This window comes from Macrotis lagotis, chromosome X, assembly GCF_037893015.1.
Source record: "Macrotis lagotis isolate mMagLag1 chromosome X, bilby.v1.9.chrom.fasta, whole genome shotgun sequence".
Classification (NCBI taxonomy): Eukaryota; Metazoa; Chordata; class Mammalia; order Peramelemorphia; family Peramelidae; genus Macrotis; species Macrotis lagotis.
In genome coordinates this window covers 632,482,821-632,508,028 of record NC_133666.1, presented here as the reverse complement: position 1 = coordinate 632,508,028, position 25,208 = coordinate 632,482,821, and the positions used below count along the sequence as shown (strand labels likewise).

The 25,208-nt window shown below is 50.2% G+C and overlaps 1 protein-coding gene across 17 annotated transcripts in view; it reads right to left on the bottom strand.

The window, feature by feature from the left end:
• Positions 1 to 25,208, bottom strand: part of PTPRS (protein tyrosine phosphatase receptor type S) — a 213,580-nt gene that overhangs the window by 11,375 nt on the left and 176,997 nt on the right. For 10 of the 17 annotated variants that reach the window (XM_074203905.1, XM_074203904.1, XM_074203907.1 and 7 more), the window contains 12 exons: positions 22,562 to 22,679; positions 20,304 to 20,894; positions 19,505 to 19,602; positions 18,803 to 19,056; positions 18,117 to 18,210; positions 17,750 to 17,965; positions 16,440 to 16,597; positions 14,303 to 14,415; positions 12,653 to 12,700; positions 2,898 to 2,995; positions 1,574 to 1,697; positions 33 to 208 (listed from right to left, as the gene is read on the bottom strand). In XM_074203905.1, coding sequence (XP_074060006.1) covers positions 33 to 208; positions 1,574 to 1,697; positions 2,898 to 2,995; positions 12,653 to 12,700; positions 14,303 to 14,415; positions 16,440 to 16,597; positions 17,750 to 17,965; positions 18,117 to 18,210; positions 18,803 to 19,056; positions 19,505 to 19,602; positions 20,304 to 20,894; positions 22,562 to 22,679 — 2,088 coding nt within the window. The remainder of the gene's footprint in view (positions 1 to 32; positions 209 to 1,573; positions 1,698 to 2,897; positions 2,996 to 12,652; positions 12,701 to 14,302; positions 14,416 to 16,439; positions 16,598 to 17,749; positions 17,966 to 18,116; positions 18,211 to 18,802; positions 19,057 to 19,504; positions 19,603 to 20,303; positions 20,895 to 22,561; positions 22,680 to 25,208) is intronic. The other 7 variants (XM_074203914.1, XM_074203920.1, XM_074203915.1 and 4 more) reach the window with 3 other exon arrangements.

Below are 25,208 nucleotides of genomic sequence, written 5' to 3'. Positions count from 1 at the left end.
TTTCCCCTTCACCGAACCTGACTTTTCCTTACCCGTGACTTCTCCTCCAGTTTGGTCATCATGACCACAGTGGCGGAGCGTTGCTCCCACACCATGCGCCAGAAGTCTCCAAAGGTCTCAGGCAGAGGCCCCTGAGTAGCGATGTATGCGTTTTGCTTCCGGTAGCCATCAATGTAGTTGGCGTTGATGTAATCGCTGCCCACAATACCTAAGATGGAGAGAATGAAGGGATTCTGAGGGGCTGCCAGGCCATCTCCAGATGGGGGACTCTGAAGTGAAGGTGTCTCTCAGGGAAGGAACCACAGGGCTCCTCCTCTGGAAGTGTGGGACTGATAGGGTCCCCCAGGCTGAGACCTGGACTGTCCTTCAGTAGGATGTAGTTGGGTAGAGCTTGACATGACCCTGGACTCTGAAGGCCATCCTCTCCCCATATCCCATTTCTCCCATTTGGCCCTAGGGCCATGAAAGGCAGTCTGTAGAGGGGGCTGGTATATTCTAGGTGGGGGAAGGGTGCCTCGCTTGGACTTTTGGGACTTTGTGGCTGTGAGCTGCATTATACTTTTTAGTGCCAGATGGGGGATTCTCCTTCCTCAGGAACTGCTCCTTGGATCCCCACCCAGTAGACAAAGATGGTTCTGGGCAGGGTCTGTCCCCCAGGGCTGATCCGGGGGAGAGGGTGGGCAGGGACGAAGAGTGGGACCATTGGGCCTGCCAAGTTGGCTCTTTCCATACTCGCCCTCTCTGGCCTCACCCTTCAGACTCCAGAAGGAGCAGGCAGGCTTTTCTGCTCTTCCCGGTCACTGCCCCTGACTGCCCCGTCCCCCAGGGCTTTCTCCATTCTCTGAGCTTCTCCATCCTGGACTCTGTGGTCACTTAGGGCTGAGCACACACCCACACCCTCAGAACAGATCTCACCCGGAGACTACTCAGGGAAGGGCGCGAGTGGTCTGCTCCTGTCCCTTTGTCCCCTACCCAGGCAAGCCCTAGGCTGGGCTGTCACAGGGGCTTTGGTTAGCTCAGCTAAGGGAGAGATGGATCCCCAGCTCCTATCAGTTCTGTAATGGGGGGCTGTCTAGGAAAAGAGCCACAGAATCCAGGGACTGGGACAGAGACCTCAGGGAGGACAGAGGCTAACCCATACCTCATCCAGCCTGTGCTTGAAGATACCCAGTCATGGGAGGCTCACTAACCTCTTAAGGTAGCCCATTACATTAGGGGACAGTCAGGATGGAACACAGAAGGCCTACAGACTATTTTAGCTTCCTGTGGGGTGGGTTTCTCTCTCTCTCTCTCTCTCTCTCATTCCGGTTTATGGAGAGTTGATGAAACCTCCTCCTCCCAACTGTCTCACTGAGCTACAGTGTGGCCAAAGCTGGATTTTCAAGGTCTGGTGGAGAGTCCTGGGTTGGGAGTCAGGGGCTGAGTTCTGGTACTAATTCAGGGTATGACCCAAGGATATCTGTCTTACCTTTTCTCTTGGCCTAAGCTTTCCTATCTGAGAAGCTGGCAGGCTAATCCCTGTCTAATGTGCCTCCCAGGGGTCCTTGGGAGTTCAGAAGAGAGGGCCTCTTACCTTCCATGGGGAGAAGGATGACTCGGGAGTGGTCATAAGCAATGACATTGGCATAACGATTCTTCGGTTTGTTCACCTCCAGGTTAGAGTGTTCCCATGTGAATTGCTGTCCAGGGTCAATGGACTGCAGGATGAAAAAAAAGACAGATACAGGGAAGAAAGGGAGATCCAGAAAAGTGGAGGAGAGATAGAAAAGAGAGGGATGGTGAAGAGAGGAGAGAAGAGACAGGTGGGGGAGAAAGAGAGATCCAGAAGAGCAGGGGAGAAGTGAGAAATGAAGAGGAGGAAGGATAGAGGAGAAGAGAGAGAGATGGGGATAAAGGGAGATCCAGAATAGTGGGGAAGAAGGGAGGGGAAAAAGGAGGAGGGATGGTGGAAAGAGAAGAGAGACAGAGGTGGGGGGGGAGATAAGGAGAGGGAATAGGGAGAGAATCAAAAGAGACAAGGAAAAAAGGGAGAAGAGGGGGAATAAAGGGTATAGAATGAGGAAAGTGAGTAGAAGAGGGAGAAAGAGAAGAAAAAAGGAGGGAAAAGGAAAAGGGAAGAGATAGAGACAGGAAAAGAAAAGAGAAGAAGATAAAGGGAGCAAAAAGGAAGAGACAGAGGAGAGGGATAGGAAGAAGACAGATTGGACAGAATAAAGAAAAAGGGAAGTGAGAAGAGCATCAAACACAGGGCTGTTCAGGGTTGCTATTGTTGGTGAGGCTGCTAGAGGTGAAGGTGGAGGGATGCTTAGGAGAAAGCAGTCAAAGGTGGTCCTTGTTCCATGTTCCATGTGAGAGAACCAAACGAGAGAAGTGGAACAGCTTGGATAGACTAGCTGGCCCAACCCCCTCATTTTACAGATGAGGATCCCTAACTGATCCTTGTGGCCAGTCAGTGAGAGGCCTGGATTTCAGACCCAAAAGTCCCTGACTCCAAGTGAAGGCACTTCCCATGTGCCAATGCCAAGATGGAGGCATTTGCCTCTGCTGTGCCCATCTTCCCCCTGGGCACCACACAATGCCCAGGCTGTGATTCCTCCTGTAGGAGTTCCCCTGACCACCCCTGGCCCTCTCTACCTTTTGGTTCAGCTCTGGCAGTGCCAAGGTCTGCTTTATTCATAGAGAGGGTCCTCAGATCACAGTTCCCTTGGAAGTCAAATCCACCCCACAGGAGGTCAACTCCTTTCACAAATAAGTTTCAGTGGTATGCTTACAACTCAAGTCCTGATTCCAAATCCTGTGCTCTCTCCACCATGGTAGGTGGCTATAGTGAAGAGGCCTAGCCCAGGTGCATGTGCGTGAGGGGTGGATGGAGTGTGGAAGGTTCTGCAGTTACTTACCTCATACTCCTGGGATAACTTCAGGTTGTCATTGGCTTTGAGATGCTCTGTGTGCTCAGCCATCTCGGTGATGGGGATTGGAGGGTGGCTGAGCATACCTGGTTGGGGAGAGCAAACCCGCCAGGTAGGGGCGGGAAGAGAGGGTGGTCATGGCCTGTGGGGGGCCGGGGTAGACCCCGGCCCAACCCAAGGGATGCATGAAGTGGGGACGATGGGGGTGAGGGGAGGCTCTACAATGTGAGTTCTGCAATGGAAGGGCGGCAGTTAGAAGAGAGAAGGCAGGCAGGGCTCGAAATTAATGTCCTGGGAGGGGAAAGGGTCAGGGGGAGAGAGGTGGTCTCCTCTGCCAACCACAGCCCCTAGATTGGGGGTGATCAGGAGGAGGTGGGGAGAGAGGGAGGGAGGGAAGAGATTACTGACGGTTCTTGTTTCCTAAGAGGTTCTAGTCCATGTGAACTGGGAGGGAAGGAGCTGACCCCACATACCCAACCGTTACAGAGCGGGGAGAGATGTCGGAGGTGGGCACAGATGTAGAAGGACATGCAAATGGGCAAGATGGTAGGTCTCTGGGGAAGCTGGCTTTGTCACCCTTGGGTTCCTCCCTGCCTGGCATATGACTCAGGCTAGGGGTGTCTCCCAAAGTCCATCCACCTGGTGGATGGAGAGCATCAGAAGATCCATTCTCAGCTTTGTCCCCTCCCTCTGAGAGATGGGTTTTTAATCTATGGTCTGTGTGACCACAGGTGGGGCCAGGCAATGAACAGCTTTCATGGGACTTGTTTGGTTCTTGAAAATTCTGGCTAGGGACTAGAGTATTTGGACTTATAAGAATTCCTTGGCAACTTGGACCTGGAAGGGCTAAAACTCAATATTCCAGCTAGTAGAGGTTTGGGAAGGTCTTGTGGGTTTAGCAATGTAAGAAAAGTCATCTCAGTTATGATCCCTGATCCTAGTCTGAGCTCTGAGAGGTCAGGACCTTGGCTGGCTGCCTCACTTACTCCACTGCTTCCACTGTAGAGTATGGATGACTTGGCATTTCCCTCCCCACTCTAGAGCAATGCCCTCCCTGCCAGTGGGTCCAGGGACCCACCTCAAGGACGCATCCTGTTACTGAGTATGTGCACTTTCTGCCTGGGGGTCCTTGCAGGATGCCCCATCTCCCCTTTAGGCCATGGCTCACCCCATCACCTTTGGAGCCTACCAGGGTGGGGGTGGGGGATGAGGGTGACGGCTGAGAATTTCGAGCCCGACGATATGTCATGGTGAAGCGAGGGGTGGTGGGAGCGTGATCAGCTGGAAAGAGCGGGCAAAGCAAGCGCTGCTCCCTAGTTTTACAGTATACACTCTCTTCCTCCCCCCTTCACTCCTGTCCTGAGGGGACAATGAGACAGACAACAGGGTAGGTAGGCATCAAGTGTAGCCAAAGCCCTCCTGTCTTTTCAACCTGGGGTCCATTGGTAGGGGACAAGGAACTCCCTAGGCTGGGAGACAGTCTTGGATTTGAGGTCTAGTTCTGTCCCCAATTTGTTGTGTGATCTTGGATCTCTGGGCCTCAATTCTCTCACCTGTAAAGTGGGAGTGATATCATCTACCTACCATCCATGAAGAGGATAAGCCATTTGAATGGGGGGAAGATGCTTTCAAACACTTAACAGATGTTAATGTGAGGGCTTAGGATTATTCCTCCCCTACCCTTCCCTCCTTTTCCCATCGTATAGGTGGCCACAAGTAGACCAGATGCTCCCCCAACCCCCACCCCAAGGTCACAGCATCATATGACTCAGAACAGGAAAGGAGACCGAAGAAAAATGGAGGGTATTGTCCAGAAGGAGAAACTGAGGCTCAGAGAGAAAGGCCAATGTCACACAAATAGGAGGGCAAGGATTGATCCATCTGCTGTGACACAAAGGGGTGAGAATGTTCTTTGTGGGGGACAGATGAAGACCTGCTAGTGCCCAGGAATGCTTAAGTTGGGAGACCAGGTGGGAGAAGGCCCCACAGGGAGCTCCAAGGTATCTGAGACAAGGATTGAGGTAGGCCGCCAGCCTCTGCTTTCAAAGACTCATTCTCCTCCTCCCCTCTGTGGCCCAATTCTTGTTTTGGGAAGCTTAATCTAATTTGTTGGAAACATTGATCCACTTGGGGGAAGATCAATTCCTATTTTAGGACGATCCTTCCTTCTCTTTTGACCATTGATCTCTATTTTCCTGAAGAGTCATCATTAGGGAGAAAGACAGATCCCTCTTTGGGGAGAAGGCACTGTGTGGGGGAGAGAGGGAGGTAGTTCTGAGAAGGGAAAGCTTGGGGGAGAATGTGCGAATGTATGGATGAAAGATGTGGTTGGTCTTCCCAAGCTCCATCTGACCAGGGAAGGAAGAATTACCCCGCTCCCCCCTACTCAGAGGGGGTCAGCTGTGGCTCTCACAGCTGTCCACACTGGAAGGTGGCTGATGTCTTCAGGGACATGGGTCTGTAAAAGGAGGCATTTACACCACAGTGGCACAAGTGCTAGGCTAGGAGTCCAGAGAAGAGGCTGGACTGGAATTTCAGCTCAGACTCACTTATCTGTGTGACCATGGGCAAGTCACTGTGCTCTTTGCAACTCACTGTCTGACCTGTAAAGTGGAGATGGTGATTCTTGCACTCTACCTAATAAGCACGTTACTAAGTCCAAGAGGTTTTATAAATGGGGCTTATAAGATCATGGACAGTCCTAGGGCCGGAAGGGATCCTGTTGTCCACTTCCCTCTGGCCCAGGTCATTTTACAAATGAGGAAATAGCCCCAGGAGGTTAAGTGACTTGTTTGGCCAAGGTCACCCAGGGAAGAAGTAGCAGAGTATCATACTTGGATTCCTCAAAGGCTCTGTGAATGCTTGCTCCACCAACACTGAGTCTGTCCCCTTAACAGATGTGGTGGATAGAAAAAAAAAATGAAACCTCTTAATAGGGATAAGCCTTTCCATGGTTAGCTGGGTAGGCTGGTCCCTGAATGACAGAATCAATTCTGTTTACCCAGTTGTATTTAAAGACTCAAGCCTAGAACCCCATATAGATTGAGTGCTGGAAGGGCCATTTTTCAGAGAAGACACATGAGGCCCAGGGAGGTTTTAAGATTTTTGAACAAGGGGCAGCTAGGTGGCACAGTGGATAAAGTACCGGCCCTGGAGTCAGGAATACCTGGGTTCAAATCCGGTCTCAGACACTTAATAATTACCTAGCTGTGTGGCCTTGGGCAAGCCATTTAACCCCATTTGCCTTGCATGAACCTAAAAAAAAAAAAAGATTTTTGAACAATGTCACACACCAAGAGAAGAACCCAAATTTGAACTCAGGTCTTGACTAGATAGAATGCTCTTTCTACAGCTGACTCATGGTGGCACAGGCTTTGGGAGCCCAGTGTCAACTCTTTACCCCAAGGAGACAATGGAGGCAGATGTGACTGTTGTGGGTGAAGAATGGAGGGAAGATGGTGCCATGTTCTATATTAGGTGAACTTGGAGACCACAGGATCATAGATAGAGATCTGGAGGGAACCCTGGGACCACTAGGCCACTCTTACGTGAAGAGGGGGAACCTGAGCCAGAGTCTTGCAGTGACTTAGTATCTTATGGGCAGCACCAGGGTGGGGCACGAAGCCACCTAGAGTAATGTCATAGAAAGGGTCAACCTTCTGAAAAGGGAATTGCAGTTCACAAACTGCTCTGGTTTGTAATGGCCAATTTTCTTCCAGAGACTATGTAGAGGAGCCTCCACCTGCATTTATCTGCCCACTCCTTCCCAGGAAGCTTTCGCTGGGTATGTATGGGGGGTTGAAAGGGGAAGGTAATTAGAGGTGGCAACAGGGAATAAGCATTTATCAAGCACCTACTGTACTCCAGACACTGGGATATGCACTTCAGAAATCTCATTTGATCCTCATAACCCTGACAGGTAGGTGCTGTCATTCTACAGCTGCGGAAACTGAGGCAATCAGAGATTAAGTGACTTGGCCAGGGCCACAGAGCTGGCATCTCCCATCTTCCTGACTCAAGGCTCCTGTGGACTATCAGGTTTGGAGCATGAGGGTCCCGGCTGCTACCTTATTGACACCTTTGTTTTTGAAAGGAGGGATTCCCCTGAGGGAATCCCTCAAAAGGATTCCTCAGTCCTCAGTCCTCAAAGGGATCAACTACTCATGGCCAAGTATCCCCTGGGACTCAGGACAGTGTCAGACCAGGGAGAAGGATATGAGAGGACATGGATATTGGGGTCTACAACCCAACCCCCTGTGCTAGCAAGGGCCAGGAGGTAGGAGCTGCTGGGGCCTCAGCTGGACTGGAGGTTGAGTCTGAGAAGACACAGACCCTTGAGAGATGGAGAGGGGCCAAAGGATATTCCTTTCTAGTAGAAGAAGAAGGGCACCTGGGGTAATGGCCAAGATGTCCCAGCTGGAAGGGTTGGGAGGGATTAGAGAGGAAGAGGCTCATGGGATTCAGAGAGGAAGGGATCTTTTGACCCTCTGTTTTCCAGAGGGATTCTAAGAAGGGGAGGGGCACTGCCAGGTCCAACCCTGAGTCCTGCAGGGGCTAAGCCCAGGCCTTCTCACCCAGAACCATGACTAGGCTAGGATGCATATCCCCATCCCCAGTTGGGCTTTGTCTCTGGAGAGCACAGAGGGAAAGAGCTCAAGATCAGCGGTTGTGAAACCCTCACTGGGTGACCTACCTCCTTTCTATGACTTGGATCAAATCATTCAGCCTTAATTGTCCTAAAGCAATTCAACCCAACAGTCATTCTTTACTAGAGCCAAGTACTTGGTGAGGGGCTAGGGATGCAAAGACAGGAGCCAGGCAGTTCCTGTCCTTCAGAGGCTGAAGTGAATGACAGCCCATGTAGGAGAGTAGGGCTTTGGTGATGTCTAAGAATCCAGACACTTGTGAGTGTGCAGTTGTGGAAATGGTTTTTATCAGGGCATAATTTTAGGTAGATCAGTGATGCCAGAGTTCAGGGACTGACCTGGGTCTAAATGAAGGTGGAAGCTGATGAGAGAATAAGGTGGGGTGGATCAGGGTGGGGGGGCAGGCAGAGAAAGGGAGGTTTGAAGGGAAAAGCAGAGACACAGAGAGGATAAGTCTGTAGGTGTGTGTGTGTGTGTGTGTGTGTGTGTGTGTATAGAATCAGACATACTCCTCCCCATATATTTGTATTACACATATTTACACGCCTATTTGTCCCCACATTGGCAAGTATCCATTTGTATATCTGGACACAAACACAAACACACATATAAACAGAGGCCTCCAAATACCATCACTTATTGTTTCTATAGAAACCCCATTTATACAATCATATCCCTATAAACCATTCTACACGTCAATCTATGGTCCCCAGCACCTCACGAGGATATACAGAAGCCCAGATGTCATATGCATGTACATTCTCCCATATATATGTAACTCAGAGGGGTCCATGATTCCTCACAAACACAAACACCCCCTCCCACATGATCACGGTCATTCATGCCTGTATTCCTACCTGTATGTACATGCAACATTCTAATCACAAGCCTTTACACACACACACACACACACACATATATATATACATACATACATACATACATATGTGTGTGTGTGTGTGAGAGAGAGTGAGAGAGGAGAGAGGAGAGAGAGAGAGAGAGAGAGAGAGAGAGAGAGAGAGAGAGAGAGAGAGAGTGAGTCTGCGGGACAGACTGGCTCTGTGATTTCAATGGTATGAGGAACTTCCCTCCATCAATGAAAGTCGGTACCTCCTTTGCATCTTATTATCTGAAAGTTGTTTGGGACAATGAGAGAGCTGAGTGACTTGTCCAAGGTGGGAAGGCTGGAAGCACTGCACAGCTTCCTTCCTGGGGTCCTTCCTCTATCCCTCTTCTCTTCCATTCTGTACCAGGTTCAGAGTCCAAACCCACTGAAAGATGGGGATCAGACGGTCACAGAAGGGAGCCCAGGGCCTCTGGTACAAACTGGACCCTGAAGACCACTTGCCCTCAAAAAGGATGAGCTTGTGCTAGAGGGACTCCAGGAAGGGGGAACTTTCCTGAGGCCTTGAGTTTGACTTTTCAAACAGCCTTCAATACTAGAAAGTTCTCCTGACCTTAAATCCCATCTGCCTCTATGCATCTTCCACTTTTCCCATTAGACTGAAGGCACTTTTAAGGATGCTTTCCACTCTCTGGGGTGTGGCTGTTATTGTTTTTAGTAACCAACAACTAACAAACCCACCTGGATCTTGCATCTCTGCTCCTCTGATTCAGTCAATTGTATTACTATAAAATGTGGCTATTGTGGAAGATTGTTTGAAATCCTGTCTGTTCTCTCATGTTTACTGGAAAGATCTGCTAAATGTGTGGACAGATAATCATCAAAGGTTTTACAGCGATAAGGCACATGGGTGGGTGATTTAATCTACACACGACCACCTCCAGGTCCACATGCACATAGGCCATGCATCTTTAGCAAAGGCTATGCACACTTCCTCTGTCATCCAGTCGGCCTCTCGCCATCGGTGCCACTCCCCCAGCCATTGCAGCATCTGTGTCTGGGTCCCTCCACAGAAGAAGAGGAGCCTTGCCAGTCAGCTATGTCTGCTCTGCTTCTCCTCCTGCATTCATCCTTGTCAGAATCTAAGCTCCTTGAGGAAATGGCCCCATGTTTCCATAACTGCTTAATCCATGTACCAAATAACTTTGGTCTCAGACCTGAGCTGGGTGATCCTGGGTAAGTAACTTATTCTGTCTACCTCAGTTTTCCCAACTGTAAAATGGGGGCAATAGCAGCTACTTCTCAGGTAGGGTTGTTGTGAGGATAAAAAGAGAACAGAGGGACCACTGCATGGGACGATGGATGGAGCTCAAACCCAGCCTCAGACACTTACTAGCTGTGTAGCCCTGGGCAAGTCACTTAATGCTATTATTACTACTAACAAATGACTTTTCCTTTATTCATTCATTCATTCCCCATGTGTAAAGGCAAAGACACCCTATGCATATACTCATGATCCTACTTCCATATACGTATGTGCTTATTCACAAACATATACTGCCATACATATATAGATAGAATATGTGTATATATCAGAAATATATGTATGAATGTGTTTGTGTGTATATATATCACAATGACATCTACATGTTTATGCATGTTTGTATATATACACACACTCACAAATAAAATCTCTCAAACCCTGGTTCCTGATTAAGACCAAGGGTCTTCCAGGTCATCTTTTCTTTTCCTCCTCTATCTTTTTCTGTTCTGTAATTACCCAAAGCACAGATGAATCCCAAATCGATACCATTTCCCATAATCTCTCTTCTGAATTCCCACAGCCATCACCTGCGGATCACTCCAGGGTTGCCCCCTCCCCACGACTATAATACCTCAAATCCAACATAGCCCCATGTTCCAGACTGAACTCATAGCTGCTCCTGCCCCTCATACCTGCTTCCCTCCTCCAGGATGCTCCACCACTGCCTCTGCCACCACCACCATCCTTCCAGTTCTTCAGGGAAGGCTGGCTGGCCTAGACTCGTTCCTCTTCCTTACTACCAACATCTCATCTGATGCCAAGTCCCATCATTCTACCTTCAGGGTACTGATTCCTTTCTCTTCATTGCCGTGACTGGCCCATCATTCATGCCCTTGTTACTATTCACCTAGACTGGCACAGCAACTTTTTAACTGGTCTCCCTGACTCCATCCACCCCACAACTGCCAATCTAGTCTTCCTAAGATATATGTGGGCCATACTCCTCACATCCTTGCTCAAAAAAACCTCTGGTGGCTCTCCATTGATGCCAGAGTCAAAGGCAAACTTTTTAGCTTGGAACTGAAGGATATCTGTCATCCAAACAGCCTCTCCATTGTCTTACTCCTTCTTCTTACCCCTTCTTCTGCTATCATCTCTTGTGCTCATGGATCTATCTGTGAGGCTAACCCTCGTGACCCTAAGTCTTCCCCTCCTCATCAAGGCTACCCAAGCCTCCTCCTCCTCCAAGAAGGCTTCCATGCTCTCTGCCTCCTGGCTCCAAGTGATTTTGTTTTTCCTCCTCAGAGACTTCTCACTGTTGTCTCACCTTGTACTCTCCCTTATTTCTGCTGAAGGCGTCATCATCTTTTCTTCTGATGATCCCGTCTGTAGCATTGCCCTAGACTCCTCCCTGACCCTGCATCTCCATCAGTCACCCAAACTTGTCTCTACAGCCTAGCTCCTTATCTCTACTCACACGGACTCCCCCTTAAGTTGGGTCCTCGTCACCCTTCCCCAGATCATTGCCAAGGCCTCCTAGTTGCTCCCTCTGCCTCAAATCTCTTCTCTGCTCCAATCCATCTCCTACCCAGTGGATCAAAGGTGCTTAATAAAAGTAGGTGCTTAATAAATGCTTTCTGGTTGCCTGCTGTCATTTTCGACTTTGTTGTTCTCTATCTCCTATTAGAATGCAAGCTGTTTGTTCAGAAGGGAATGTTTTATATCTCCGGGTCTAGCAGACAGTTTGGTCCCCAGGAAGTGTCTAAAAAGTGTTTATTGTTAAAAAGACACACAGACTTTCATACATCTCTACTCACAAACATAGTATCTACCTCTCTATGCTCCTACTATACATGATAAACCTAAACACACAATCATATATGTCAATATACACACATACATACACACAGGACACAGTTTCAACATTTATGCACACACTTCCAAAGCTCATCATCAAATGGATGGTCCTGCCCGTGTGTGTCCTCGGCTATGGGTGTCCACAGATATACAGAGTCAAACATAAAGCCCCTATCTACACTCAGCTGGGCTCAAAGACCAGATCAATATAAATTTTAAGGATTTGCTACAAGCATACCATAGCCATCTACAGATTAAGTGAACACACACACACACACACACACACACACACACACACACATTCACATACACAATAAGGTATCTTTATCTAGTACAAACTCACTTATCAGGACTTGTGAGAACATCTAAACTATGGGGTAGGTGAGGGAAGGGAAGGGAGGACACTGTCAGCAGAGAGACTTCCTTCTATCAGACTAAGAGGCTCCAGAGAAGGGGGGGGAGGGAGAAAAAGAAGGAAGAGAGAAAGCATAGAGGAAAGCAAGGAATGGGAAGGAGGGAGGAGAGGGCAAGTTGAGGAGAGAGACAAAGGGAGAGGAAAGGGAAAGGGGCAAAAGAGAAGGCAGGGGGCAAAGGAAAGAGGTAAGGAAAGGAAGAGGAGAGGAGAGAAGGAAGAAAAGAGGAAGGAGAGAAAGGGGAGAGAAAAGAAGAGTGAGGAGGGGGAGAGTGACAGAGAGAGAGAAAGAGAGGAGACAGAGAGAAGTGGAGGAGGAAGATACAGAGAGAGAGAGAGAGAGAGAGAGAGAGAGAGAGAGAGAGCTAGAGAGAGGGTGAAAGAGAGAGAATCAGAGACAGAAAGAGATAAAGATGGAGACGGACAGGGAGGCCTCCTCACATCCCTGGAGCCTGGAACTTCTGGCTTTGGTCTCCTCTCCCCAGCCCCCGTGCCTCCCCCTGTAAAACCAGGAGCGCTGCTCTGGGCAGGGCCGGGTGGCCCAGGGATGGGGGTGGGGTGGAGGGGAGGTGGGGATGAGATGCAGGGCCTGCAGGATACAGAGCGAGCGCAGGGACGAACAGAAAGGGAAGAAGCCAACAGAACTGGGGAGGAGTAACCAAAGAAAACCAACAGAAAAAAAAATGACCCCCACGGGAACAGAAAGACACAGGAACTAACTTTCAAAGTGAAACTCGGGGTCACTGAGGGGGCTGCTGAGGCCAGAATCTGCAGAAAACAGTAAACAATAAATAAACAAAAATGCAGGAACGTTTCTCCTTTGCCCTCTCTCTCTCTCTCTCTCTCTCTCTCTCTCTCTCTCTCACTCTCATTCTCTCTCTCTTTCTCTCTTCCCTGTGTGTCTCTGTCTCTGTCCCTCTTACCCCCACCCCCCCATTTAAATGTCATGCTAATCAAACAAAAGAAAAAGAGCAACAGAAATTTAAGAGGTAAGGCAAAGTCAGTCTTTGTGCTGATGGGAGAGGCTCTGTTCACTGAGTCCCCCTCCTTCCCCACCTCTGTTCACCTGAGGGAAGGAAAAGAGAACCAAGAGACCCACCCAAGAATCTATGCTGTGGATGAAGACCCAATGACAAGGTCCAAGAACCTATCCTGGCTCCCCTGCGGCCCCAGGATCAAGAACAAACTTCTCCTCCCAGATGGCCTCTCAGCCCAAGTCAGAGAGTGGCTACTGGGGACTGGGAACTGAGCTAGGACTCCTGAGTCCTCAGGCCGGCTCTGATCAGGACCCTGCTGGTTATGTTGCCGACCTTCCTTACCTGCTGTTGGACATTAGCCCCATACAACCTTCACCAATGACACTGATACCACACCCTAGATGTCTATTAAGCTCTGTCTCAGTGACAGGATCAAGGGGTCCTGTCTACAGGGTTTTGGTCAATGGGACACTAAGCAGTTTGTTTGATTGTTCCCTGAACTGACAGGACAGTGGGGTGGTTTGGGGTCTCTACCTGTGCAGGCAGGCCTGCACCGATGACTAGGACAGAAATGGGAGACAGGACGGGACGGACTCAGTGTGGGACATCACTGAACAAGAACAGACAGCCAGAAACAAGACTGCCACACTCTCCTCCCCACATCATGAAGGACTTTTCTAAATTTTCCTAGCTCATCCCTTGGGGGCAGCTAAGTGGGGTGGGTAGGGGTAGCTGGGAGGAGTGTTTAGGTAAGAGGAAGACTGCTGGTGAACATGTGCATGTGGACAAGGGTGGGAGGTAGCACCACGGTCACACCAGGGGCTGGGAGAGGCCCCTGTGTCGACTCTTCTGTTCACAAACTGATGACTTTCCTAGGGACTCTCAGCCCATCAAAAATCACAATGAAATTCTTCTCCAAAGAAGCCAATAGCAAACCCTAAGATGGGGAATGGAAGAGGAGAAACTAGAATTCACTTGTCAAAGACCTTCAGGAGTGCCTGGAATCTCTAAGAAGGTCAATAGCAACCAGTAACATGTTCATTTAAAAAAAAGACAAAACCCAACTCAGCAGTCAAAAACTGCCAGGGTTCTCTAGAGAGTGGTCATCTACACACCTGGGAAGACATGCCCTGGGGTGCTGGTGAGGCCCAGTACACATGGGGACACTCAGCAAGGAGTCAATGAGTAATCTCTATTAAACAGGAGTATTATAGGGATTGTCCACAGCTGGCAGACCCCTCCCCATCCCTCCAGGGCACCCTCTATTTGGGCCTTTTGAAGCCCAGAGAGATGTTGGCCTAGGCATTGCCTGCTTGCCTGCCCCGTTGGAGAGACCAGGGGTCAGGGGTCTGCTGAGTGGAAGGGGAGGATGGTGGGAAGGGCCCAGGGGTACCTGGGGTCTGGAAGTTGATGCGCCTCATTTCCACGGGATCCTTCGGGTGGTGGGGGGCAAGGTCAGCGTTGTTCAGCAGACATTTGGTGCGTGGTTCCGAGTCCTTCCGTTTGCTTCAAGGGACAGGGAAACGAGAGTTCATGAATGTGAACCTAAGGCTGCACTTGTGGGTCTATCTGAACGTCAGTCTCTGAGTGTGCTTGTTCATGCATCAGTGAAGGGGGCATGTGTCTGCCTGAGCATGAGGGGCAGCCCTGTGGCTGGGAGTGCAGGAGAGCATCATTCCTCCCCTTGCCTTTAGAAGATGGGGCGGATGGAGGCAGTCTATGTCTCAGGTAGGATTTGGAAGATAAGGCTTGGTCATACAATCAACTGGTGCTTTGGGAGTGATCTTTCCAAAGCCCCTTCTCAATTAATGTCTCATCTCATCCCTTTATCACTGATGGATGGATGGGGAAACTCTGGCCTGGGAGGGTGGGAGGATCACAAAAGCATAGCATTACAGATGGAAGGGAAATGACATGTCAGTTTGTCCAACCACCTCATTTTATAGATGAGAAGAGGCCCTGCCTCAAGTTCCATGGGGAACTGGGGTGCTGAGTGGGATTAGGGCCAGGGCCTGGGTCTCCTGACTCCAGAATTCTTTTTCTGGTCTTGATGTGATGTAAGAGATTTCCTGTCTTTGGTGCACATATTCTGAAGGGGGGCTGGCCTGGGAGGAGGGAAGGGACTAACATGTTAGTTCTCACTGCTCCATTAAGCCCAAGGGGGCACCAGCCTTTCTTGGTGGGGGGGAGTCACTGGAGGTGCCTGGGGTGGTGGAGATCATATTTATTCCCCCTCCAATTATTCCCCAAGAGGGCTCCTCTTATCTGGGGTCCACAGGCTGCCAAAGAAGGGGTCTTAGGGTGGATGGGTGGGATAGATGTCTGGCTCTTACCTATCAGGTTTGCTTTTCCAAGAAGCAGCAAATGGAAGTGGAAAAGAGACACCATTAGGAAGAGGGGTGGGGCAGGCTGGACGACCAAGAGGCAGGGGCCGGAAGATGATCAGGGGTCAGGATGGTTCTCTATTTGTAACCCTAAGTCCCCTCCAATCTGCCCTGTCCTAAATGAGTGCCTCATAGGCTCTTGGGTGTATCTTGTTCTTTCCTGAGGGTCTACAACCCAATACTCCCAGTCCCCATCCGTCAAGACCCAGGATTTGTTGACCAGCTTTCTGGCTCCCCCAATGCCCAGAGGGATCTTCTACCTCTCACAGTGACCCTTCCATCTGGGGCCCAGTCTCCACAGCCTCTTCCTCTTCCATGATTCTGAGCCCTCATTCCAGAGCCAGGCCTGGGCCTGCCTCATCCTCTATCTCACAGAATCAGCAAACCCCTGAGCCTGCCAGGGCCCTGGAGGCAGGAAGCCCTGTCTGCTGCTGAGCAGGAATCTCAGCTCTAGGATCTCTAATAAATGGGTCACACTGCTTCTGCATGCTGAGGAATGCCCACTCTGCCTCTGGGCAGCTAGTCTTTACATGGAGATCAAATCTACTCCTTGCTTCCATCCACACTCTATCACCCTAGTCCTGACCTTGGTGGCCAAGGAGAAAAATTCTTGTGTCACTTCCATAGGACAGTGCTTCAGATCTTGTAATACTTACATTCCCCTCTGGGGCCCAGCTCTGATAAGCCTTCCCTGACCCCTCAGAAATATCTCCCTCCTTTAGACCTCACTGGCCCTGGCTGAGGGTGCTGCCCAGTTGAGAGAATACCACCTTCTACCGGTCTCTCCAACCAGAGAGCAAGCCCCTGAGGATGGAAATTTGGTCTCCCCTTCCTCTTATCTCTCAGACTCACAGCCCCTTCAGCTAAGGGTCAGGGTCTGCTCCCATCTGCACACTCTCCAAGAGTAGGTTTGCTTCTTCCCTTCAGAGTGACCACAGTCAGGGCTGGGCTCATGCTGAGGTCCAGTTTTTAGAACTGGAAGTGGTTCTAGACTGCCTAGGCAGACTTACTCAATTTGCAAACAAGAAATCTGTGGCCTAGTTTTCCTGGGAGAGAGAGTGGGTGCCCCTGTCCCTGGTCATACAGTGAGACTGGGGTCAAGCTTTCTCTGCCTTGACATTTGTGGGTACAGGGGGAGGGGCTTACTTCTTATACAGCAGGATGGCAATGACGATGCAGATGATGAAGACTACGGCCAGAACGGGCCCAATGACCCAGATGAGGCCCTCCTCCCCATCGATGATGGGCTGTGGGTCAGGATTGTCCAGTTGGATGGGATTGGAGAAAGGGCTGGCAGCAAATGTCTGCAGGAAGGATAAAGTGGTTTTCATGGGATGGTCAGCCTTCTTGCCTGCAGTCTTCCCTTGGGATCCCAGGGCTCTCCCTTTCTTCCTCATCTCCACCCTCCACAACTCCCAGGGCTTCATGGGGAATATAAATCCTGGCTTTGGTCTCAAAAGATCTGATCTGAGGAAACTAAAATAATAGAACCAGGACCCTTGAACCAATCACTTGCTCTTGAACCTCAGCCTGCTGTGAAACAGAAACCATTATACTGGTCCTCCTCAGAAGGGGATGATAAAGATAATGAAAGCTCACATTTCAAAGTTTATACAATTTCTTTCTTTGCAATAATAACATTAGGAAGGTAGAGGATGCAGGTATTCTTACATCCACTTACAGAGAGGAATCTGAGACTTCAAAGAGTCAACCTGCTCCAGGGTCACCTGGCTGCCTGGGCTGGGCTAAGGACCCTGGTCCCTGGAATACAAGCTTAGGGCTCTTAGGGTCACAGAGCTTTTCTAGGCTCTCTAAAGCTACCTCAATAATGAAGCACTTGGGAGAGGCAGGGATGGATAGAAGGCTAGCTGCTTCTCTAGGGTAACACAAGAAAATGGGGTAAAGACGTTCCCCAGAAAGGGAGCAGGATGTACAGGGCATGTCCTTGTCTGTCATTTGTAGCCTCAGTGTTCCTGGTTGGGGGGAACCAGAATTGAAGAATTCTATCTACTGCCAAGACAAGAGAAACTGAGGGTTCTATGATACATGCAGAGTCACTGGGGAGTGCTTGGGGGACTCAGATATTCCTGACTCTTCCTCTACTGACACCTTTCCCAACCTGCCTGGGAACAGGGAAAACTAGAATAATTAATAGTAATCACAACTGTAGCATTACTATGAGCCAGGTATAGTAATTATGGCTAATAATGATCATCAGTTTGATCCTCACAATCACCCTGGGAGGAAGGTAGATTATCTACATTTTACTGATGAGGAAACTGAGGCAGACAGAGGTTCAGTCAAGGTCATCCAGCCAGGTAGCATCCTGGCCAGATTGGCCAGGGTAGCCACAGTCCTCTTATCACAACCAGCCCAGAAAAGGAGTGGAGAGCAGGGGAAAGGGGAGAGGGTGAGCTTGGGTTGGGAAGGAGGCAGAAAGCATGGCAGGGGCTCACAGGTTCTGTCTTCTGTAGCACTGCCAGGACAAAGAAGACGTATCTCTGGCCGGCTTCGAGGGCTTTGTTGTCAAAGCCGCTGTAGTGTCTCTGGTCACCCAGCTCGAAGCGCGAGGGCAGAGAGTAGAAGCGGGCAGCTATGTAGGGCTTGGGAGAGTCTAGCTGGCGGGAATGGCGTAGGCTCCGCCGGTGCAACCTTGAGATGTCCTGAATCAGCTAGGGAAGAATGCAGATGGATGCTGACACCAGGGCCTCTGCTGCCTCCTCCAAGAGGCCTTCCCTGATCAGCTCAGCCTCCAGGATTGCGCCCCATTCCCTACCCCTAGAAGTGGGGTCCATGACTCCAGCCCTAAGCACTTTCCCTCACCTCTTCTAGGTCCATATCCTCTGGGCTTGCTGGGGGGTTCAGGAACTGGGCCCCCCTGTACTTCCGCAATGGCACCACCACAATAAAGTAGCTTCTGTGTGGGGAAAGAAGCAGGGGTAGGGGGAGAGTGAGGGTCCTCCACAGAGAGAGCCTGGGAGGGGAGAGAGTGAGGGTCCCCCAGAGAGAGTGCCTGGAAGGGGAGAGAGTGAGGGTCTCCTACAGAGAAAGCCTGGGAGGAGAGAGAATGAGAGTCCCCCACAGAGAGAGCCTTGGAGGGGAGAGGGAGGGTCCCCCACAGAGAGTGTCTTGGGGGGAGAGGGAGGGTTCCCCACAGAGAGCACCTGGGAGGGCAGAGAGTGAGAGTCCCCCACAGAGAGAGCCTGGGAGGGGAGAGGGAGGGTCCCTCACAGAGAGTGCCTGGGGGGGGCAGCTGGACCTCTGAGCTCTGGGCCTGTCTGATTCCCAGAGTCAGGGCAGACTTCCCAGGTAGCCTTCTGTAGCCAGGAAGTCCTGGAGGCTGGGAAACCCCCAAAGCTTTTCCCCTTGGAGACTTTCCTGGGGAGGAGGCCAGGCCATGTGAAGGCAGGGGGGTAGTGAAGTCTCCCACATTCCCACCCTGGTTCCCCACACCCTCTTGCTCCTCTAGTGTGGTAGAGGAAGCCAGTGGGGGAAGGAGATCCACGTACTGGACAGGCACTGGACTCTGGCCATCGGGAAGCTGCACTAGCACACGACCATCGGCCTCGGGCTTGTGGGTGATGACGGGCTTGGAGCTCAGCATGTTGAAGGCTGTCCAGGCAGCCACGGTCTGCTGCAGCCCGCCCATGCTGTTGCCGCGGTTGGTCAGCACAAAATTGTAGAAGGTGCTTGGCTTGAGGTTGGTGATGAGTTTCTTGGTGGTGCGGCCATCCACATCAATGTTGAGCCCATTGTACTGGATCTGGGAATGGGAGGGAGGAGGGAGGTTAGAGCCGGCCTGGCTGCTCCCTCTCAGCCTGACTCAGTCTCTCAGCCTGACTCCAAGGATTGAAGCCCTCCTCAACCAAACCTCAGATCTACCCTCAAGCATCCCTCCTTCCTCTGTGAGCCTGGGCTGAGGGCTTCCCTAGCCCACCTTGGGGTCCAACAATCCAGGGGCTGCCAGCCAAGGAGGTGGCCCCCAATAGTGAGCTGGCCAGGTGTGGTCCTCTGGGCTCTCCTCTTGGAGGGACAACACCTGATGGACAGGTGGGACCTTGGCTCTGACACCGTCCACCCCAGGGGCCAGAGTGCTTGACGCACATTACATGTGTATATAGCGACGGATCTGTGCAGGTGCAAGTATGTCTGTGCATGTGCCCCTGGATGTGGCGTGCAGTGTGTATGTGTGTCTTCATTTTTGCCCGCACCTTGTAGGGGGTGTGGGAGTTGTAATTCTCAGGAAATTCCCAGCTCAGCAGGACCGAGGTCTTCATCACCATCTTCACCTTGAAGTTCTTGGGCGAGACTACACGTCACCGGAGGAGCCACAGCAGGGAGCGGTGGGAGAAGATAGAGAGAGACAGGAGAAGGCAGTGAGGGCCAGGGAGGGAGCAGGGTTCGGGGCTGGCAGGGCCCGTGGCCTTGGGGAGAGAAGGAAGCCCAGTCGTCCCTGTTGCCTGCTCGTCCCAGGTTCGGCTCTCACGCTTCGAGCTATCCTGCTCCTTGCCTACCAGCTGAGGTTGGACTTTTCTACCTAGCCCTGAAGAATCAAGAGCCCAGGGCTGAACGGCGTGGATGGGGGAGAAGCGGACGAGGGCAAAGAGACAGAGGAAGAGGAGGAGCGGAGCAAGGGGGCAGACAGAGGGCACGGGTGGGCGAGGCGCTGCCCCCACAGCGCGGAGCGGGTAGAGAAAGGCGCTTCCCACCTGTCGTGAGGCCTCGCCCCACCTGGGTGCCGGCTGGGTGTGTCTGAACTCAGCTCCGAGAGCATCATTGAGAAGGAAGGAAGAAAACACCAAAAACCAGCAGACTTACCTGAACAAGGTGGGCTGGGGTGGGGAGGGGTCTGGAGGAGGGGAAGAGGAAGAGGAGGAGGAAGAGGAGGAAGAGGAAGAGGAGGAAGGTCTTCGCTGCTGTCGAGGCCTGGGGGGGGCAGGGGTGAGTGGCTCACTGCTTCCAACACCAGCCCCCGCCAGAGAGGAGGGCAGGAGAAGTGCTAAGTCCTACCTTGGTCCGGGAGGAATGTCCGATAGCGGACAGTGGGGCTGTAGGGCCCAGGGCCCTGACTCGTGTGGGCCCGGATTTTAACATCATAGGCTGTGTTGGGCTTGAGGCCTCGCAAGGTGAACGAGTTATCCGGTGACGCGGGAAGCTCCGTCTCCACGGGTGGCCCCGCCGAGCCGGCCTCTCGGAAGGCCACGGTGTACTTGACGATGGCCCCGTTCCTCTCGGCTGGCACGGGGGGCAGCCAGCGGAACTGCACCGAGGCTGCCGACACGTTGCCAGCCTCCAGGATGTGTGGGTAGCCCTGCGGCACGTCCTCAGGGATGCTGAGCTCCTGGGCCGCCTCCTCCCCGAAGCCCGCCCGGCTCTTGGCAGCCAGTCTGAACACGTACGTGGCCCCTTTGTGGATGCTGGTGGCTGTATATTGGTCCTCCGAGGCTGGGAACTCCAGGGTGGCTAAGGGGGACACATCCTTCCGGCCAAACTGCAGCCGGTAGCCCAGGACCTGGCCCTTGGACCCTGGAGCTGGCTCCCAGCGCACCTGTAAGCTGTTGTCCAGGGTCTGGTGTATGGAGAGACTGGGCTTGCCCAGGACTGAAAGACAGGAAAATATGAAACAATCAGGTCAACTCCTGTTTTTTTTCATCCCACCAATCTGGTGAGGTTGGTGGTTTAAGGCTTACTGCCTCCATTTTCTAATAGGGAAACTGAGGCTTGCTGAATAACCTTCTTAAGTCACAGAGCAGGGGAGAACACACTGGATTTGCAGTTGGAGGACCGGCAGATGGATGAAGCGCCTGGGGCTGGGGAGGCAGAGCAGGATGACCCTAGCAATTTGGGCAGCTGGTATGGCCTGCCTGTCAGGGACCCCAGTCTGCACAAATGTCCTGGGAGACCCTCCCCCAGTCAGGCTGTAGGGGGAATCCTCCTTGGGAAGAACAATGCAATTATGGAGAAAACATGATCATTACCTCTGTGGTTTGGGGGTGGAGAGGAGAGATTGTCCTCATATTCCCCTAATCAGCGGGGCTGGGAAGGACTACATTTGTACAACAAACATAATTTGAGGGTGGGAGGGAAGTGTTTTATTTCTCAATTGCTTTGGACACGAAAGAAGAAAATGGGAATCTATTATAGAATTTAAATGAATGGAGCTACTAGCCCTGAGTGGAGGGCAGACGGCAGCAGCCTGGCAGAGATAAGAGGCTAGTGGTGAGACTTGTTCTAAAACAGCCACTGTAGGCTGGGGGAACTGATTTTGGGGAAATATAGGGGGATTTTAGAGGGAAACACCCTAACTTGATTGACTCCCACATAATGAGAGAGATGAGGGAAAGAGTGCCCACCTAGATTCCAATCTGACTTTGTCACTGTCCATGGGGCCTTGATGGTCTGGGATCTCACTTTCCCCTCATCCCACCCAAAGCTCCAAGCTCTCTCCTGGTCTGATGCCCTTCCTTCCAAAGAGCCTCCAGCCGGGCTAAGATTCACCCTGGAGGAAACCAGGAGAAGGGAGGTGGGGCTGGTCTGGTCATGGGGACCATCCTCATCTCCTTTTTCCTCTCCCTAGGGGGAGGTCAAGTCCTCCTTTTCCTGTGGTCACCTCAGAGCCACAGAAGAGCCACAAAGTCTGTGTGGGTTGTCTGGGGTCACAAACACACTGGGGATCAGGGGGGAGTGCTGAAGCTGAATTGGTACAGAATATCCTCTGCTCTTGCTTCTCTCTTCCCAGTCTCTCTGCCTCTCTTCTCTCCCCATTTACTCCCTCTTGTATGGGATGTTGGATTAAGAATTGCTCCCAGGCAAATCACACATCAAAAATCTTCATCCCCTGACACCCCCCCCCCCCAGCTGTTGGGATGGAACCCCAGACGCTCGTTGCCCTGTTTCTCCATTCTGGACTAAAGCTGTGATTTCATTGTGCTGGGAAGCTGTGATGAAGAAGCTCGCTTTACCAAGGCCTGGCCTTGGGTTGGGCACCTTCCATGGCTTGACCAGGATTCCCCGGGTGGGTGGTAAATGTCAAGAGACAGACCCTACACTCAAGGCCAGTTGTCTCTCCACCACATTATGCCACTTCTACTTTTCTATTTTGCAGAAGAAAATCCTGAGCTTCAAATAAGTAAAGGGGTTTGTTTGCCTACAATCATGTAGGTAATAAGACCCAGATTCAGTCTTGGGTCTTTCCCTCCATGGCCAGGTATCCTCCCATGATAACTGCCCAACCTTTCTAGGGTGCTCCCCTGGGGCAAGCCTCTCACCTGTTCCCTTGGTCACCACCAGCTTGGGTTTGCTGCGTGCTCCATCACCTTTCATAGTGTAGGCTGCCACAGTGACAGAGTATGAGGTCTCAGGCTGCAGCTTATCGATGACCATCTCCTATCAAGGGAAGAGTCCAAGGGAGAGGAGGCGTCAGTGGCCCCATGGCTTGGAAAGGATCCCAGAATATCCCAGGACATCCGTGCAGCCCCCACCCAAGGCTGGGGGCATGTAGTGGGAGAGATGACCAGGTCAGAGAAAGGTGGGGGCACATTCCTATTATAGTACATGCAGACACCTGCTCCAAGTCTTTCTTTAATCTCCTACTCTGCTCCCTCATATGCACTGTTCAAATCTCCTGTATAACTCCAAGTCCTTTCCAAATTTCTTTTGTATAGATATGCCCTTCAAATTTTCCCTTCTTATACATATTTATCCTTTCTAATCAATACAATTCTAATCTAATCAATCGACAACAGGCATGGATTTAGTGTTTTCCATGGTCTGTGTCCTGAGTCAAATTTGTGTCCGAATACAAAGAATGAAATCATTCTTTCTCATATATAATCCTTCGTATAAACTACTTACAAATTCCTCTTAAACACTCCCTTACAAAACTGTCTCACACATAACCTTCTAATCTTTCTCATAAATTTACCCACTAAACCTCTCTTACACAGAATCTCTCTTCCAAATCATTCATAAGTATTACTGAAACTTGGGAGGCTCGCCATACTGGAAGCATGGCTAGGGAAGAGCGGCTCCCTTATGTAAAAGTAATAAAATTAAGGAAAGGGGAAGGAGGCCCATGGCAATGGGTAGGAGAAGATCTAATCTTGTGAGGAAAGACTGGGAAGTAGAGTGGGGGAATCATGGATCACATAGGAAAGCTAAATGGTGGCAGAAACAGGAAAGACACTGGCAATACAACACTTGGACAGAAAGATGAAAGAAATGAGAAGCTTGGCAAACAGATCACAAGCCCGTCACAGAGACACCATGAAGTAGGAAACAGGGGCTTTAGTCACGTAGATAATCTGCTGGAATTCTCTTCATATCACAGAAACTCATGATTTCTTTGCTTGAATTAATTCTTTAGCCTAGAAGGCCCCAGTGAGGAAAATTGCTCTAATGGTTTCTATTCATACCAAGAAGCTGGAACAGTGTTTTTGGACCATGGACACAACAGGCACCTTAAGAAAACCCTGTCTTAGGAATTGTGTTGGAGAAGGTGAAGAAAACAAGACTTCCAGACATATGAACCCCAGATTTTGAGAGAGTAAATTTCTAAGAGTACAGAGAAAGGGCAGGTAGAATCCTATGGACTAAAATTCTATAAGGCCTATTAGTTTGGAGAGATGGAAAGCTCTCAGGAATAAGAAAAGGAAAATAAAGAGGAGGCACGAAGGGCAGTGTCTATTTTTAACATGATGCTTATTTTTAGGGGGTAATTTTCTGATATAGAAATATTCTTTTAAGTAGGTTTTAAAAGAATTCCATTTTGAGGATGTTAAAATTTTAAAACACAAATGCAGTATTCTTTCCTTAGGTACAAAGTTTATTGATTCAAGTGACTGATGTCCAACCCTTTGGGTCTTCCCTCCCTTTCTTTGTTTTTTTTGGCTCTGTAATCCTTTTATCTTGATAGTGATTATTTTCTTATGTAGAAAGATACATTTATGCTTTCTCCTCATTCCCCAAAGAAAAGCAATGATGGAACTCATAGGGAAGACCCTAATGTTTTCAAGAACAGGGGAGCAGAGGGTCCTCCTTTTTTGGTTTGTTTTCTATCACCATCTTTTAAAATGGCTGGAATTGATCAGAACACAATGTCTGGTATACTGTTGAGGCATCCTCTGTCTTCTCTCACCTGAAACAGCCAGTCTATTGGAGCACTTACAGTTCTGTATGGCATATCAAATTGAAAAATGTCCTAGAAAAGGACAGGGGGAGATGTTGGCTAAAAGGTCAATCTAGATGCACAAAACTCACCAACTAGCTTAGATCTGAAAAAGACTCATAAATAACCTACCACAGTTCACTGAAATATGCTGACAACTTCTAGACAGAAAGGTGAGAGACTCAAAGTGCAGAAAGAAACATATTTTAGGGGTAACATGGCCAATTGAGGATTTTGCTTGATTCTATATGTTTATAACAGGAGTTTTGCTTTCCTTGCTTTCTCAAAGTAGGGGAAGGGGAGAAAATTAAGGGGGGGGGAAGAATGCAGATTCGAAAATAAAATAAAATTTAAAAATTTCAAGATATATGCTATGAAGAAATCATGATGAAGCTAAAAATAAAAAGACAGGAATAGAAGATAGAAACAAGGGCAAGTCATAGAGGATAAACTGCAAAAAGCATATAGCCTGTTCCTGTGAGAAGGGTGTCAGAGGCGATAAATCTCTGGATGAGTTAAGACTGGGGGAAAAGAAAACTAAGGAAGAAAAAGTTACATTAGGAAGAAAGGAGGGGCAAAGAAGTCATGGAATTGTTGGACCATGATAACAGATATACGAGAAGGCAGAGCTAATGAGCTCATAATTTGCTTCTGTTCATCTCTGACAAGGAAAATGATCTTTGGTCTCTAGGGGACAGAACAAAAAATGACTATAGGGAGTTTATTACTTGAGATAAGCAGGGCCACTG